The following is a 17,500-nucleotide window of genomic DNA, read 5'->3' as shown; positions in this document are numbered from 1 at the left end:
ATCGCTTTATAATATGCTCCTTTGTAAGAAGAAGAGAGCGATTGGCTCATTTCAATTGACGATGAAAAACGATTGGTTATTATTTTTTGCCAGGTATGACATCACAGCTGACGCTGATTGTAACTGAGTTATTTTACTGCTGACAAAAAACCCGCTGCAAAAGCATGACATAACATTTATGTGCATGCCCATACATACTCTATAGAAAGAAATACATTAGGGTCAATCATGTTTCCTATCTTCAGTTGCAGTGTGGATAACACCTTGTCTCTTATCTGGAGCGTAAAAGTACCTGCTTGACAGTATCATTAGTTGCAGGTGGCACCCTATACTTCCCTGCTCTCTGCAAATAATCTCAATCTCCTAACCTCTACCTACTCCCTAAATCTTCATTTGCTTTCACTTAGTCCCATGCTGTGATCGTTGAACAGTTGAAAGGTTGTTAAATGTGAGTGCTGGCCAGACTGCAGTCCAACTTGTTAAACTCTACACTGATGCTGGAGACAGATGCTTTCTGCGCACTCCCTCATTCTCTCTCTCTCGGGTAGCAGCCCACTCCGGGGCGTGGAGTCCACAGCTGACTAGCAGAGGCCGTCATAAACGACTGAAAACAAAATCTTTTCACATCAGATAAAACCAAAGTTTGATGGTGTAAGAGCGTGCTGTAACTAATGTGTGTTGGCATCAGCGTGCTGCTGCATGTTTCCAATAATGATAAATTAAAATCTGGTGCAGCAAGGATGACAGACCCCCATAAAATTGCATCACTGTTCCCTAACACCCGTCTCTCTTTCACCCACCGCTCTCTCTGTCTCTTCCCCTCTCTGTCCCACCCCCCTCTCCCTATCTCTCTTACCCCCTCTGCCCCACCCCTCTCTCATCCCACTCTCACCCCTCGTCTCCCTCCCTCCTCCCCACCCCTCTACTCGTTCTCCCCCCTCCTGCCCTCCTCCCAACACCTTCATGTCCCCCTCTCTCCCAACATCAGGTCTTGCCTCGCCCTCTCCCAGAACCCTCACCACCACCACCACCACTAAAACCATCATGGCTGTCCTCCCATCTCTCCAACGGGCGCTGATCAGTGTGTGTTTCCTGGCATGCCTGGTGACGCCCATGCCCTTACCCACCGACGCGCCCACGTGCACGCCTGACGAGAGCGCGCACTACAGCCTCACGTTCACCGGCAAGTGGACACAAGACGCCTTCCCCAAGCAGTACCCCATCTACCGCCCCCCTGCCCAGTGGTCCAACCTGATTGGTGAGTTTCAAGGAAGCAATGTTGCTATTGGTGGTTCTGAATTGAATAACATTTCCTTGCTTTATGATTGGATGAAAAGCTACAGGAATTCTGTCCAGTCTCTAGGTTCCCGTAGGTGTTATTGAACATCTGTTACTTTTTATACGTTTGTATATGTGTGTTTATTGGCACCTTTCGGTCCATGTGTTTGTGTAGGAGAAGAATTGGATGAGGCAACGGTTTCACCTGCCAATAATTCCCACTACCTGAACTTACACTCACGTCAACACCTCCCACACCGGGGCAGAGTTTAACCATGATCCTCCTGTGCTCTCTCTCACTCTCTCCTTCTCCCCACATCTATTCTCTCTCTCCTGCTCTCTTCATGTCCCTCTCTCTCTCCACCCATCCCCTTCCTCTCTGATCACCTCTCTCTCTCTCTCTCTCTCTCTCTCTCTCTCTCTCTCTCTCTCTCTCTCTCTCTCTCTCTCTCTCTCTCTCTCCCTCTCCCTCTTCCCCCCCCCCTCTCTCTCTCTCTCTCTCTCTCTCTCTCCTCTCTCTCTCTCTCTCTCTCCCTCTCTCTCCTCTCCTCTCTCTCTCTCTCTCTCTCTCTCTCTCTCTCTCTCTCTCTCTCTCTCTCCTCTCCTCTCCTCTCTCTCTCTCTCTCTCTCTCTCTCTCTCTCTCTCTCTCTCTCTCTCTCTCTCTCTCTCTCTCTCCCTCCCTCCCTCCCTCTCCTCCCTCTCTCTCTCTCTCTCTCTCTCTCTCTCTCTCTCTCTCTCTCTCTCTCTCTCTCTCTCTCTCTCTCTCTCTCTCTCTCTCTCTCTCTCTCCCGTCCTCTCTCTCTCTCTCCCCCCTTCCCTATCCTCTTCCCCCCTCTCCCTCCCCAGGGGTGAGTCACAGCGTTGACTACCACATGTGGCGGCGAGGTGACTTCGCCAGTAATGGCGTGCGGGAGTTCACGGAGAAGGGGGAGGCGTGGACCCTGATGAAGGAGGTGGAGGCGGCCGGCCAGCGCGGCCAGAGCGTCCTCGGGGTGTTCTCCACGCCCGCCGTGACGGCCGGGAGTGGACAGGCCAGTGCTGAGTTTGAGGTCTTTGCCAGCAACCCCTATGTAAGCCCCCCCCCCCCCAAGCACCTGTTTCTATTCAGTCCCGCCGCAATCCCTCACATGACATGTCCCTACATGACCTTCTAACGGACGTTGCGTCACACACAAACAAACACACCCACAAACACACATACCCATGCACGGACAAACAAACATACACACACACGCATACAAAAATGCTTAAAATTCTTAAAATAAAACAATGCTTCACACACACACAGACACATACGACTATGCACATAGACTCACACAAACATAGACAAACACACACACACACAGAAAAATGCAAACACAGACAAAAATAAACTCTCACACACAGGGGTCTAATTGAAGCCCCCTTGTGAGCATGTGCCAAAGGGGACGCAAAGGTGAAAGGTCAATCCCATCCCAGTTTGACAAGGTTGTGAGACACTGTATTTCAAGACCTTCACCAGAGCCAATCTTCGACCATACATAAGTATCTAATACGGTTCATCCGAATTAGATTATATCAGATGTTAGAATATAAAACAAAGTTTTGTTTTCTGAAGCTTGTCCAAGCACGATCGGAAACAATGCAGTGAGGTTTGTTCTCAGCCATTCCCCGAGGACCTTGCTGTGTAACTGGCTTGTTTTGACAAAACTTTTGAACTCAACATAAGCTGGCCATTAAATTAAGCGGTGGGTTGTGAGAGACGGATGCCAGTAAGGATAGAAAGGGGAAGGATAAAAGAGGATGGAGGACGACCACCTAGGCGGTTAGAGAAATGTTTTCGCTGGTACGTCCAAATCAGTGCAATTGACGAAATATATTTAAGTCTGATATTGATTTTACTTTTGTAATATTCCCTCTGACTTTAGAACTAGAAAGTAACTCTAGACCCTGATTCAATGTTGAAGAGAAACCCTGATTCCACGGTGAATTTTGTCCCCAGAATTTGACAGTGACCTTTGACCTGCTGACCCAGAGACACATAAAGACAAATAGTCCTTTAAGTCATTGATGGTTCTTAATAAACGATCAAATGGTATAACATCTCTCTCACTCTCACTCTTCCTCCTGACTCCCCCCCCCCGCCCTTCCGACTCCCCCACTCTCTAGCTGTCCTTCATGGTACGCATCGTCCCCAGCCCTGATTGGTTCGTGGGCGTGGACAGCCTGGACCTCTGCGAGAGCGGCCAATGGAAGGAGAACGTTTCATTGGAGCTCTTCCCCTACGACGCAGGAACCGACAGCGGCTTCACCTTCTCCTCACCCAACTATGAGACCATCCCCCAGGACAAGGTCATGCAGGTCGGCCCAGGGACCTTCATCCCACACTCCTCTTCAGGCCATAATATAGTATAGGTTACTTGATACCGTCTACCTGACGGAGTTATTAGAGCGAGTGTTTCTCAATCTATCTGTGTACATGATCAGGCTCCTTCATAAGATTCCAGATTACATCGCTGGTTGACTAATCCTTTGACAATGGTGGTCAATTCATCACAGTGCTGTCTATAGTCCTAATAGAAGGAAAGAACTGTGGTGTTTGTAGCATACATTTCTTAATTCCTTTCCTTTAATTCACCAGCCACTCTTTTGAAGCAAATTACTTTGAAACCACTAAGCCTAAATTGTTAAAATATTGTATCATAAGCATTTATTTTACAATGCATTGACCGCTATGCCATCAAATTCTAATTGCTTCACCCAATGCACCATCACAGCAAAACCATCCTCTATCGTCACCTGTCCTTCACAGCCGACATGATCAAAATGGCCTCCAAAACCACCAGAACCTCACTGATTCTGATCGTTAATCTCCTACCCAGATCACCTCCTCCTCCCCCAGCCACCCTGCCAACTCATTTTTCTACCCACGCCTGAAGCACCTCCCACCCATCGCCAAAGTGACTCTGACCAAGACAAAGAAGACCAATCAGATCATCAGCCTTCCAGCGGAACCCACCCAGTCAAACCAACTGCCAACCGACAACGAGATTGAAGAGAAGCACATCAGTAAGTTCAAAGCCTTCCGGCCATTTGCCATTAAATTGTGTTTGACCCCTTAGCTGTGCTCCAAACAGCACGGGGGAGATCTAGAGGAGAGTGTTTGGTTAAGGTTGAGTTGAACTGTTGAATGAATAAATGACCATCTCAGCCATCTCTTCCTTGCGTGCGGTTCTATCAAACAGACGTAAAATGTAGGCCATTGACAATGAAAACTGTCAGTTTTAAGTCAAGATGGGTAGCATATATTAAGGCGGACCAAACACATGGCATATTGAGTCTGAATGCTTGAAAGATTGGATCAACACCTAAGATAACAAGTGAAGTGCAAGAAGCTGCTACACTTGGCACATGTGGTTGTATTCATATTCACATGGAACAATTTACGCATTGACATGGGAAGAAAGGAACTTCAACACCCTGGAAATTTCTCCTAATAAATTGAGTATGTCAGCGTGTCTCTCGCTGAGTAGGTCAGATCCCCCAGAATAGGAAGCAGGAGTTTCTGTGTTTAAAAATGTGCTGGGGCTCTGGGTTTGACTAAATAAGCTCATTAGCTGTTCCCAAGGCTAACAGTCTGCTAGCACCAGCTTCAGTGGCTCAGCAGAATCCCAATGGAAAAGGTGATGGAAAAGGTATTTTCAATAGCTCGGACGAGGCATATGCAGATCTATGTCGGCCCCTATATGCAAGCAGAAATCTTGGATATGAATATTCATCTTCATCAGTGATTCAATCCCTTTTTTCAATAGCTTAGCTTAATGGCTTAAGTTATTTAATTGAAATAAACCTAGCAATCCTAAATCTTCCATGTGTGACAAATTATATTTGCTCTACATATTAGCTGTTGATATTCCCTTTAAGAAAGGACACACTGTCTGAGGCCTGAACGGAATTCAAGACTGGCATTTTAATTACTTTTATTTATTCATCATAAAGTCTTTATAAGCAGACTGAGGTGGAAAAAGTGGGCAAGGCGTGTGACAGCACCACAGGGAAGGGAAATCAAAGCCATCCATTGGTGGACCGTGGTTTTATTCCGACATGACATCGCGCCACACCATCATAGTCTGTAACCATGGCTACCTGTCAACAAACACACAAGACATGCATGTGTAGTGGCCAAGAAAACGGTTGGGGTCTCCAGGTTTTCTCTTCACTTCAAACTCCTTCCTTCCTTCCTTCCTTCCTGACTTCAGCTCCCTGTCGTTTCATCCCCTCTTCTCTCCACCGATCCATCCAGTATATTTTATGACCCCCCCCCCCCCTCTGAGGATAGGGAACACAGGGTGGTTGAATTGACCAAATGTTTTTGGGGTTTGTTTCTTGTTAATCACAGATCGCTTATACAATGCCTTGCGTCAGTTGAGTCAGAGCGTGTCACGTTAACCTCTGACGATTCAACACCTCTTTGTCGGTCAGAGCGACCTGCACAGTAGCCTAGATCTGAGCCCATTCATGCTTGAAGATGTCGACTCTAACCTCTTGTCAAAACCTCCGTCTGTCATTTCGTCTTCCCTTCTCTCCTCCTCCTCCTCCTCCTGCTCCTCCTCCTCCATGGCCGTCTGCTATTCCACTCTGGTCCACGAGCCGCTGTCTGCGATGCCTATCAATGTTTTTATAAGATCATCCCACCGTGGGCGAGCGAGCCTGGCCTAGCACCGGATTAGACACAGAGAGAGAGAGGAAGAGGGAGGAAGAGAGAGAGAGAGAGAGAGAGAGAGAGAGAGAGAGAGAGAGAGAGAGAGAGAGAGAGAGAGAGAGAGAGAGAGAGAGAGAGAGAGAGAGAGAGAGAGAGAGAGAGAGAGAGAGAGAGAGAGAGGGAGAGTGGGAGAGGGATAGGGAGAGAGAGAGAGAGAGATGGAGAGGGAGAAAGAGAGAGAGATACAGAGATAAATCGCACAGAAAAATTATGACAATACCAGACAAGCTTAAAAGCTATGTTCAACAACTATTTTAAACAAACGGCTTTTTTGGCAAATAATGGCTTATAGGAAGAGATGCAGTACTATGATTGAGTGTATGTGTGCTTGTGTGTGAGTTTGAATATGTGTGTTTGTGTGTGTGTGTGTGTGTGTGTGTGTGTGTGTGTGTGTGTGTGTGTGTGTGAATGCGGGTGTTTGTGCGTGCGTGTGGTGTGTATGTGCTTGTGTGTATGCAGCTGACTTGGCTGCTCAGCATTACATTAATGATAAGAGATGTGGTTTTAAAGGGTGATTCAGCTTTAATTAACCAGATGTACTCCAACTGTTTACCTTCAACCGACCCAATTGTTGCCAAGAAAGCACTTCTTAATGGCAACCTAAGGAATTCTAACATTTACCAGACTGTACTTTAATGGTTTTTGATTTTATATTTAGCAAAGATAAAGACTCACATATGAGGTATACACATATGGCTAGGATATTGCTACATTGCAATATCCTAGCCAAATATTTTAGCATTCTAAGAGATAAAACAATAGAAAAGTGAAAAAGACAGCCAACTTAACACAAACGTACACCTTTCTAAATTATTCTAGACTATATTGTAAGTATTGATTATTAAACCCTTATAATGGCTTTAAAATTAGTAGCATTCTAGGATAACTGGTTCTTAAGGTTTTTTTTGAGAATTATTGAATTTAGTTATGCCTTCCCTTTTCTGCAGAAACTCCCCTGGATTGCGAGGTGTCCCCATGGTCTCCGTGGGGCTTGTGCAAAGGGAAGTGCGGAGACTCGGGCGTGAGGCACCGCACACGCTACGTGCTCATGCACTCGGCCAACCACGGAACGGCCTGCCCTCTGCTGGAGGAGGAGAAGAAGTGCACCCCCGATAACTGCTTATGACTAGGCCAGGGACAGAGGGAGGAAAAGGAGAGAAAGGAGAGGACGAAGCGGAAGGAGAGAAGACAGGGAAAGGGGAGGAAAGGAAAGGGGAGAGTGAGAAACAACAGGAAGCGCTCTGCGTTGACTTCCCATCTGAAAGTAGAGTAGAGTTAAAATCTTTGTTGTGCATCAGAAAGGATGTTTGAGGGAATACCAACCCTAAAGACTACACCTTCAAACCCCTAAAACTAAATTAGTGTACCAGGAACTATTTAAAAGGATGCAGAATGTGGTTAGCTAGCACCTTATTTTGGTTCCCCCGAATCTCAAACAATGACAAGTTTATAAAAATGCAAAATTATAGTCTTAACACAGGAGGATAAGGTGCTCATATGGTGTTTCACAATTTGAAATATGTTTTTAGAGTGTTTCAAATGTTTTTAAATTGACTGTGGTTGTTTTCCTCAGGACAAAGAACACATTTATTTACAGGATTTTAACCTGTACTGTACAGTTTTAAAGATTACAGCAATATTTCATATTTGTCTTTGTTGTTGTTGCTTATTGATGTATCACAAGTGACTTTTTGTAAAATAGTCAATTATAATTCTGTTTATAACTGTGTATATGTGTGTATGTGTCTATTGTCAATAAAATGTAAATACATCTAACAAGAGCAATGAGTATTGATATCAAGTATTCAAAGTATGATGACAAGCAATGATTTAAAGACACTAAACTCTATTGTGAGTATTAGGCCCACATGACACATTAGTTGTTTTCAATATGAAACCCCTCATAAGAAAAGCAACCATTATGATTATTATCCAACCGAATCCCATATTCACTACCTCACAGAGACGCAACACAAGAAGAACACAAGTTTTCTCTTCTCTGGCGAGCCGCACCACAGCAAGCCAATGGGTAAAACAGACCAGGATATCTCGCTTTATAGACGGCTGGTACGCCCCCGCTCGGCTTCATACGGTAGCTACTGCATGACGCTGAGCGGGGGCGTTCCAGATTGAATAGCCATTCGGAAGACCCTTTTAAAGGCTCCTTCCGCCTGGCTTCGTTCATAAAACAAGGACATGGAAGAGGATTATGACTCATATAGAGGAGCAGGTTCAACAGGAAAGGAGAAGCCATGGTTTTTGCTTGGAGGATAACTTTTGTTTTAATGGAGAGGGGTACAATAAAGGGTACAACTGTAAAATGGGGTAGGTCCCCAAGTAGAAGGGCTGACACCTACTTGACTGAATATCATTAAATATAAGTGACTGTGGATATTAGAAAACCTTCCATCTATAAACTAGACACTTAAAGCATATGACTTTCAACCAAAAATACAAAGATAAAAGGCTCTGCTTAAAATAGTAATTAGTAATGCAGTAGTGACGTCACTCATGCTGGTCAATGCGTTTGAGGGGTACCAGTGTCCTTTAATCTCTGACTCTATAGGCTCCTGAGTTGACCAATCACATCGTCAGTAGAATGCCTCGTCACTACAACAGCAACTGGGATTTTCTCACACTCTGGCATTTTCCAACGCAGCCTTTACGAGATAACAACCGTACTGTAGCCTAACATTTAAGAATTCTACATTGACCACATGTGAAACATATGGAATACATCAGCCGAGAACAATACTTTTAATTCATAAATTTTGTAGTTCAGTAAATAAGTTGTAGTTTTGGATGAAAATGAGTTTGCGTGGAGTGGCGTGTGGCCTGCTGAGTTACCTGGTGCTGGTGGAGGCCATGTTTATGGACCTGGGAGAACAGGAGGAGAGATGCATAATAGAGGACATCCCTGAAGGCACGCTGGTGACAGGTGAGTCCATGGGAGAGAGAAGTCGAGAGAACAATGCATCAGCAAATATTGTAGTATTTATCTGACTTAGATAATGCTAGTCTTTTCATTTCCTCATTGAAAATAAAGTTATTATTAAGCACATGGAAACATGTATGAATAGTGTGCGTGTGTGTATGTTTGTATGTATCATTTTGTGTGTGTGTGTGTGTGTGTGTGTGTGTGTGTGTGTGTGTGTGTGTTTGTGTGTGTGTGTGTTTGTGTGTGTGTGTGTGGGTGTGTGGGGGTTTGTGTGAATTCCCATAAGGGTACTTCCTCCTAGAGCCTTGGGATCTGAAGCAGAGTTCAGGTCTACCTCGAATGGGTATGACCACCACGGTGCGAGACCCTGGCAATGAGGTACCACACTCCAAGCACATGCTAGACACCAGACCAACGAGACCCTTTAAGAAAAGTGTTCCTATTCACCAGACCCATCTCTCTATCCCCGTGCCTTACCCCTCTATTTCTATCCCCTTTGTGCCCTGACAAACCATGTAGTGATCTCGTCCCATCAACCACTTCTAATGGCCAGTTGATGGTCTAGTTTTTGAGCTCTAGATATGTTTTAGAACATTTATAAATGTTGTCACCTGTCTGTGCGGTGTGTGGCTGGTCTGCAGGTGTTGATGACCAAGCGCTACGGGAAACACGGTAAATTCACCTTCACCTCTCATGCCAGTGGACAGCACCTGCTCTGCTTCCAAACCAACTCCACCAGCTTCTCTGTCTTTGCTAAGGAAAAGCTTGTGAGAAACACACACACACACCCCCACACACACAAACACAGTCGGACAGGCACACACATAAACATACAGACAGAGACACACACATAGACATACACGTCAGACAGGCATACACACATAATCAGTCAGACACACACAGACAGAGAAAAACACACACACAAACAAACAGGCTTGCTCATCACTGCCTTTGCCAAACAAAAATGATCTCATGCAAGAAAAGGTAGGATTGTGCTTACATATTTAGGGTTACCTAAACCACAACCTCATGTTTATTTACGTGCCTATACGTGCATGTATCTTACTGTGTCTCTGTGTGCTTGTGTTACGTGTGTGTTTGAGTGTGTGTGTGTGTGTGTGTGTGTGTGCTTGTGCGTGTGTGTAGAAACTGCATTTGGATGTTCAGATGGGAGAACATCCCATTGAGAGAGGCTCAGAGAAGACCAAGGAAAACCTGCACACTATCGAGGAGTCTCTGAATCATATGATTGACCAGATGATGTACATCACCAGGCAGCAAGACCAACAAAGGGTATTCATAACTTATCATGAATGATACCTGTCCTGTCTAGCTAGAGCATAGCATTATATATGCACTCATGATATTGTGAAGCACTTTTACTACTTAATTTATTTGTAAGGGAAAAAACGTACTACGTACCCTCTTCACTCTAGCCTGTTCTGCGGTTCCCTTTAGGAGAGAGAAGAGGTATTTCGTCAAAACAGCGAGGACACCAACCGTAGCGTGCTGTGGTGGTCTGTGGTGCAGACAACCATCCTTCTCTCTGTGGGCTTCTGGCAAATGAACAGACTCAAAGACTTCTTCATAGAAAAGAAGCTCATCTGATCAAGTCCTTTAATATTATTAGGATCGCACATGTTGATTTTTATGCTTGATGAGCATAAACTGTTGGAATTAATAAATAAATAAATGTTCTTTTTGCATTATAATGACCTATTATTAAAAATGTATAGGCCTATCATTTATAATTAACATTTGTATGTGAACAAGAAAAATATGTATACATGTTTGCATCATGTTATAGGGTAAAAACAATAACAATTATTCAGCCTACAGTTCTATTTTTTTTAATGAATAACACAATACAGAAAAGTATGAAACCAAACTTTTTATATTCAGCAAAAAATTTAAATGTTAACTGTGGTTGTGATATATTTACAATATTCACACAGGCTAATCAAAAACGAGCATTTATCTGAAAATGGAACATACATTCTGTATTAGTTTATCTATCCATACCAATTAGGCCTATGATGAAAATCTCTGGCTTAGCTACTGCGCCTTAATAAAGAATGGAACAGGCAAACTTGCCTAGTGTGAGTGCGCCCTCCACTGCTCCCAAAGGCCGTGGCCTGGGCACGATTGCTCCTTCAGACTACGCCATCCAGCTCACGTTGCGTATCCGCCCGTGTGCGCGTCTCATCTCATTATCATCTGTACTTTGGCCACGGGCCCACGGCACACCTCTCCCAAGTGTGCCGTGGCCAAGGCGCTGTTCCGTGCTGGGATACGGATAGCGTGGTCACGTTAGCCAAACGTTCTAATCTAGACTTCAGCATGCAAATGAGCTCGGGCACGGGGCCGCGGCCCTAGTGTGAGTGGCCCCTGATGACGGTCCGCTATCCAGAGGCTAGCTAGCTACTCACACACAGCCGGTGATCCTGAAAGAGCCGTTATCTGGCTCACACCGAGTCAAGTTGCGACAAACTTAGGTCAACAAGCGACCTGTTTCCCTCCCAAAATTGTTGCTTTATCACACAAAAGAACAAGACGTACAATTTTCGTTTAGTTCGTATTGTTTGTATTGTTCGTTCTTGTGATAGCAGAGCGTTTTTTTTCACTCCACCCTGGCTTAGTCTTTTACCTCGGAGGTAGCCACACAGCTCACGCTAGGTTCGGGCTTTCTTTCTCCTACTGTCCTGATGAGGTGAACACATTTAAAGTACCACCAGAACATGTCCAACTGGATCTGCTGCAACTCCTGCTTTACGGCTCCCAGTGTTGAGTGCCTGCTGGCCGTCACCAGCTGTGGTCATATTATCTGCAATGTATGTTTTCAGAAAGGTAAACATGCACAAAACATTCCTACACTAACATTCTTAACATTTTAAGCTAACGTCAGTCCTTTCATAATGTAATCACAATTTATTACTCATGGCATTTTATTGATTGAGTATTTAACAAAACATTTTTTTCTATAGGAAAGCCAGGGGAGTGCTTAATATGCAAAGCTAAATGTCAGGTATCTCCTCTCTCCGATAAGGTTAGCACCATAACTGTGACTTGTTTGATTTGTTTCCAATAACGATTAGCTAGTATATTTTCCACATTCATGTTTTTTTGTCTTTGCGTTTTTAACCCACATAACTTCATTCAAATGATCATTCCAACTGAACTAATTAATAAAGAAAGTCATGTTGTTGGTAACATGGTGATGATGAGCTGTAACGTTGGGTTTGTTTGAACAGAGCACATGTGAGGTGAAGGCTCTGTTCTCTGACGTCAATGTCCTGGCAACCAAATACTTGAAAGAGATCAGCAAGGTTAGACTGGATAACCTCAAACGACACAAACAGTATTGATGAGAATTTTCACATATTTATCTAACAGGTGGAATAAATCATAATGATTTATCCAATTGGGTTGTTTTTACGATGTATATGTTATTAACTAGCTGATACACTATTCAAGTGGATTGTCATGTCATTTTTAGTCTGTAAAGAACATAACATTGCAGGAAAGTAAGTAAACAATACAGATTGTCAAATGCCCAAAAAATGGTTGATTTAACACTTCTTTTTTCTCAGTGATGCCGCAGTAGCGACCGGTTAATCCAACATTAATCCATGTCCCCAGGTGCTCCTGTTCCAGGCCAGACACCAGAATAGACTTCTGGCTCACTACCAGCAGAGGGTGAGCAAGCCTCTTCTTGGATAAATGTATTTATCATGGTGTCTGGTTGTGTGTGTGTGTATGGGTTTGTGTCCGTTGAGATTATTATTTTATAAGTAAGAAATACATTTACTGAATTTAAAGGAACAAAGCTAAACTCTTGATTGTTGAAACTCATGGACTTTCAACGCTCTGCAATCTCTTCCTCCTCCTCCTTCTCCTCCTCCTCCTCCTCCTCCTCCTCCTCCTCCTCCTCCTCCTCCTCCTCCTCCTCCTCCTCCTCCTCCTCCTCCTCCTCCTCCTCTTCCTCCTCCTCCTTCTTCTCTCCTCCTACTCCACTTCCTCCTCCTTCTCCACTTCAGAATGAGAAACTAGAAGAAGCCCTGGTGAAGATGAAACAGGAGATGCAACAGATGTCCAAGTAAACTAGCCCACTCTATCTCACATTGTGTTTTACTACTAATTAAAGTCCAATAAAAACCCTCTGCCTTGTTGCTTGTTCTCTCTGCATTTACAGACAACTCAAAGAGCAAAGCGTCTACATCTCAAAGCTGTCTCTTCAACACCAGGGGTAAATTTTATACGAATAAGGGAATTAAATTTTAATGCCATATTTCATGTTTTCCTCTCAATATTGGTCGTTCAATGATGATGGTAGTGGCAAATGTTACTTTGTGTCTGAGTTTATTCATAGGTATAAAAAATAACCTACCACTAGGTAGCACTGCTGGCCGATCTGCTCCTAACAGCATGCATGTGTTTTGTTATCCTTACCAACCCTATCAAGGGAGGAACCTGCTTTCTTAGTCGTATAAACCCCATGTTAAAGGTGTCTCATGACTTGTTTACTCCGGTGTCTCTGGTTCCTGATCCAGTTCCACAGCTTCCTCTGTGTCCCCGATGGGTGTCAGCTGCCACACGTCCTGCATGTCCAATTCAGGTAAGTCATCATCTCATGGTTCCTCCTACTGACTCAATCAGGTATGTCTGGACCAACTTCAGTCAATTATGTAGCGCTAGGCACTAATTTAGCAATGTGATACAATATATGTGTAACCTTATATATATAGTACTGTATATACCATATGTAACCAGAGAGAGAGAGAGAGAGAGAGAGAGAGAGAGAGAGAGAGAGAGAGAGAGAGAGAGAGAGAGAGAGAGAGAGAGAGAGAGAGAGAGAGAGAGAGAGAGAGAGAGAGAGAACACAGAATAAGAGGTAGATGTCTTTTTGCCTGCTTTCATATGAGTGGTGTTGTCCTTGATCAGTTCTCCACATCCCGTACAACTCCCCGGCCTCCCTGTCCCTCTCCCGACATCCTTCAACTGCAACTCTGTGAGTATAGCGCCCCCGCCTGGATATGTATAGTAGAACAAGCATTTTACAATATTCTATTTGACGTCAGCCACATACATTATTTGATCTATGCTCTATCGTTACAACCAGCAGCCGAGATATTTCCTTAGTTAGATTGTATTTAGTTAATTGTGGTCATTCGCTATAGCTAAAGTTCCTTTTCACTGTAAGTGTAGCCCTTTAATAATCGAACAGATGTTTAAAGCGATGCTTAAAAATAAGTTTAAGGTCAGTTAAAAAGTGCATGGCCGTGACGATGCATGCGATTGTGGTACATGGTATCACTACAGAAACATATAATAGCTTCCAGTATGTACAATGACCACAAAGGATATGAATTGCAATGGGTTGAAGGGAATTTATTTTAACCTCTTGCTTCCCTCTCTGTCAGCGCTCACAGTGTAATCCGTTTTGCTCTGCAAACTCTTTTTGGGGCATTTTGTTTCATGTACTTTTGTTTTTTTACAACCATCTTACTCTCTCTCTCTCGCTTGCTTTCTCGTTTTTTTCTCTTGCTCTCTCGTTTTTTTCTCTCTCTCACTCTCACTCTCACTCTCACTCTCACTCTCACTCTCACTCTGTCTCTGTCTCTGTCTCTGTCTCTGTCTCTGTCTCTGTCTCTGTCTCTGTCTCTGTCTCTGTCTCTGTCTCTGTCTCTGTCTCTCTCTGTCTCTGTCTCTGTCTCTGTCTCTGTCTCTCTCTCTCTCTCTCTCTCTCTCTCTCTCTCTCTCTCTCTCTCTCTCTCTCTCTCTCTCTCTCTCTCTCTCTCTCAATGGCTCTAAAGCTCCCTTATCACAGCACAGAGCTGTGACAGAGATACAAAAGAAAAAAAGAGCTAGGGTTATAGTGACAGGGAGAAAGGTTGAATGGGGGGAGAGGTGAGCGGAGGAGGTATTTTCCAGTGCAAACAATCAGTATCCTGGCTTTAGTTCTCCTGGCTTATGTTAGTTTAAGTTGCCGCATTGCTTTACCTTGCCCTGAAGCTAGCTATCCACACACACACACACACACACACACACACACACACACACACACACACACACACACACACACACACACACACACACACACACACACACACACACACACACACACACACACACACACACACACACACACACACACACACACACACCTGAATAAGCAAACTTTTCTTGCTGTCCCGGTTGAGAATATGTTTTTTATTTGCATGTGACGTTGACACAGGGGTGATTGACTTACCGGATAATATCCAAATCAAATGTTGTTGTTTCTCCTCAACATGACTGTACATAATTCTGAGGCAGCCAACATAGAAATCCTTTGGTGGATATGCGTAAGATTATGAATATCCTGCCCAGAGGGCCATAATCTGTAACTGTTCTTCCGATTGTATATACAGTTTATTATACATATATATCATTTTATTGTGCTTTTTTTTTATTTATTGTTTTCGCCTCAATAAATCTAGACCGAGGAGGTCCTTCACAACTTAAATGAACTGAATTATGTCCAAAATAGATTGCTACCTGGGTGGGGGAACTGAAGCAGGGTTGAGTTAGAAGCAGGTGGGCGCTAGTTGGATGAGGCCCGTTAACTAAACAAGACTGATGAGGTGGATTTGTGGCCTTCAGGGTGGACCACATGGAATCAGATGGAAGACATCTGTTCAAAAAGGTAAGAATTGATTTGTGTCATTTCAACACATCCTTATTAAGACTTATTGGATAAACTGACCGTTTTTTTTGACCTACATTTAATTATTAGAAAACAGTTGGGACTCAGTTGTGAATAATTTATTTTCATAATTCAATACAAATATAAGAGCAAATTATTCTTATTCGTGTTTTGTACCTTTGCTGTGACATTTAGGGTCCAAATGTCCACGCCTGGGATTCATTTGATGTTGAAAGTTCATCAGATCTTGTTCTATAAATTAGTAGGTGAAAGTTTGCATTGATTGTATTTACTGTGTTTACTATCAATGCTGCTCCTGTCTCTCAGCCTGACACCAGACTGTCCCTGATCAGCCCTCCACAAGATGGCCGAATGGGTGAGTGGTTTCATTCACACCTTCACAGTCACTGCAAAACATACCACGTCACTTTTCTGCGAGTGCTTTGCATTATGGGATATTTTTTACTATTTACACATATTCTTTTTCCGTATGCTCTTTTCTGAAGTCATCCTCTATAGGGAATCCTAATTCCTCGTAGATTTATGGTTAGCGATACACAATGTTTATATAGTTGGTCATATAGAGACAAGGGAACCAAGTTGGTGCCAGCTAGGGTTTAATTTATCGTATCCTCATGACCCTGTCATAGGCCTCTGACTTTGAGGTCACCTGGTAAATTAATCCAGATGTTTCCCTCATGTCAATGTTTTCCCCATAACTCTCTATCTGGTCCTTTCTGAGGCACGTGATGGATTTGTAATGTGCACATTATGGGGGCATAAGTGCATGTGTTGTCGGTAAACATTCAGGCATAAGAAATGATTAGCAGTTGACAGAGGAGGCAGGGGTTAACTGCTGTTGGCTTTGTTCACACTGCTAATAATAGGACCAGGAAGGTTTCAACTTATGTCTTTGTGTTGGCTTATTTATTGATCATCTCCTAGATCATCTGGAAATTTATTGTAATACATTTCCTGACTGCTCTTTAATAGCTTCAGTTTGTCGGCCTCCTAGCCAGCACTTCCGCAATAAAAACATATACTAGAAACAAATACTTAAACATCTCCAACATCCCTCTTCTGTGAATGTCTGCATCATAATCCGTAAAACTGATGAAAATGATTTCCTCAATTAAATTATTCCTACTGTATTACTGTCCTGTACTTCTGAGACACCCACATCCCAAATAAAGGTGGATTGTGTTTGTCTGTTCTCATTGGTCAGGTACAATCCCTCACCGATCATCCAATCAGATCACACTGGCTAAGCAGTCAATGCGTTCCCCTTCAGTCAGGTAACAGATCATCCTAAACAGATGTCTATCTTATAATTTATAAATTAACGATGATTGTAAACCACATAGCTATGTATTTCTTTTTAAGCAATCAAATGTGTGTAACTTAAAGTTTGGTCAAAGTGTTTTGTAGTGCTACATTTCGGAAGGACTCGACATTCGCCACTCTATCTCTTCGACTGTGGAATTGACTCTGCCATTCTTCTTTTCTGGTGTTCCACCCCGCTCTGCTTTACCCTCAGTCGTCTCCAGGGAGCCATGGCGACCTCAGGGGTGTCATCATATGGACGGAGCTCGGGGTGGGCGTCGCCCATCTTCAGATCCTCCTCCTCATTCAGATCATCTTCATCCTCCTTGAACTGCCACAATGTTAGCCCTGCCCACACACTCACACAGCCCTGAATGAAATGGAGATCAAAACCTAACATTTTTCTGTTACTGTAATTGATTAGGATGGATTTGGTGTGAGGTTCGAATCGGTAGTGCAGAATGCTGTCAGATAAACTGAGTTTGAGTTCCATGTCCTGTCAGGAAATGTCAAATAAATAAATATGGATGTGAA

General features: G+C 43.6%; 3 protein-coding genes across 3 annotated transcripts in view; all 3 read left to right on the top strand.

Annotated features, from left to right (window-relative positions):
* Positions 1 to 7,801, top strand: part of spon2b (spondin 2b, extracellular matrix protein) — an 8,267-nt gene extending 466 nt beyond the window's left edge. Inside the window, exons 2-6 of the mRNA XM_030367700.1 lie at positions 989 to 1,258; positions 2,126 to 2,349; positions 3,428 to 3,619; positions 4,141 to 4,327; positions 6,968 to 7,801. Coding sequence (XP_030223560.1) covers positions 1,045 to 1,258; positions 2,126 to 2,349; positions 3,428 to 3,619; positions 4,141 to 4,327; positions 6,968 to 7,146 — 996 coding nt within the window. The 5' untranslated portion in view covers positions 989 to 1,044 and the 3' untranslated portion in view covers positions 7,147 to 7,801. The remainder of the gene's footprint in view (positions 1 to 988; positions 1,259 to 2,125; positions 2,350 to 3,427; positions 3,620 to 4,140; positions 4,328 to 6,967) is intronic.
* A 960-nt stretch (positions 7,802 to 8,761) lies between these two features.
* si:ch211-255i20.3 (transmembrane emp24 domain-containing protein 11) lies at positions 8,762 to 10,667 on the top strand. The gene is made up of 5 exons (XM_030367699.1): positions 8,762 to 8,958; positions 9,245 to 9,336; positions 9,600 to 9,725; positions 10,105 to 10,251; positions 10,417 to 10,667. The coding sequence occupies exons 1-5, from the start codon at positions 8,823 to 8,825 to the stop codon at positions 10,564 to 10,566; spliced, it is 651 nt and encodes a 216-aa protein (XP_030223559.1). The 5' UTR covers positions 8,762 to 8,822; the 3' UTR covers positions 10,567 to 10,667.
* A 569-nt stretch (positions 10,668 to 11,236) lies between these two features.
* rnf212 (ring finger protein 212) overlaps positions 11,237 to 17,500 on the top strand; it is a 6,285-nt gene continuing 21 nt past the window's right edge. Inside the window, exons 1-12 of the mRNA XM_030367698.1 lie at positions 11,237 to 11,805; positions 11,943 to 12,004; positions 12,210 to 12,284; positions 12,598 to 12,654; positions 12,996 to 13,054; positions 13,151 to 13,204; positions 13,509 to 13,573; positions 13,900 to 13,966; positions 15,601 to 15,643; positions 15,971 to 16,019; positions 16,869 to 16,938; positions 17,181 to 17,500. The exon at positions 17,181 to 17,500 is cut by the window's right edge and continues 21 nt beyond it. Coding sequence (XP_030223558.1) covers positions 11,697 to 11,805; positions 11,943 to 12,004; positions 12,210 to 12,284; positions 12,598 to 12,654; positions 12,996 to 13,054; positions 13,151 to 13,204; positions 13,509 to 13,573; positions 13,900 to 13,966; positions 15,601 to 15,643; positions 15,971 to 16,019; positions 16,869 to 16,938; positions 17,181 to 17,340 — 870 coding nt within the window. The 5' untranslated portion in view covers positions 11,237 to 11,696 and the 3' untranslated portion in view covers positions 17,341 to 17,500. The remainder of the gene's footprint in view (positions 11,806 to 11,942; positions 12,005 to 12,209; positions 12,285 to 12,597; positions 12,655 to 12,995; positions 13,055 to 13,150; positions 13,205 to 13,508; positions 13,574 to 13,899; positions 13,967 to 15,600; positions 15,644 to 15,970; positions 16,020 to 16,868; positions 16,939 to 17,180) is intronic.

Source organism: Gadus morhua, chromosome 10 (genome assembly GCF_902167405.1).
Source record: "Gadus morhua chromosome 10, gadMor3.0, whole genome shotgun sequence".
NCBI classification, from domain to species: Eukaryota; Metazoa; Chordata; class Actinopteri; order Gadiformes; family Gadidae; genus Gadus; species Gadus morhua.
The sequence above is the reverse complement of the archived record's forward strand: the minus strand, read 5'-3'. Positions and strand labels throughout refer to the sequence as shown.

Excerpts from the sequence above, each read along its gene's own strand:
- si:ch211-255i20.3 (XM_030367699.1), top strand. The coding sequence starts at position 8,823 with ATGAAAATGAGTTTGCGTGGAGTGGCGTGTGGCCTGCTGAGTTACCTG. Across the intron at positions 9,337-9,599 it reads TGCGAGACCCTGGCAATGAG|GTGTTGATGACCAAGCGCTA; the intron begins GTACCACACTCC and ends GCTGGTCTGCAG. Across the intron at positions 10,252-10,416 it reads GGCAGCAAGACCAACAAAGG|GAGAGAGAAGAGGTATTTCG; the intron begins GTATTCATAACT and ends GGTTCCCTTTAG.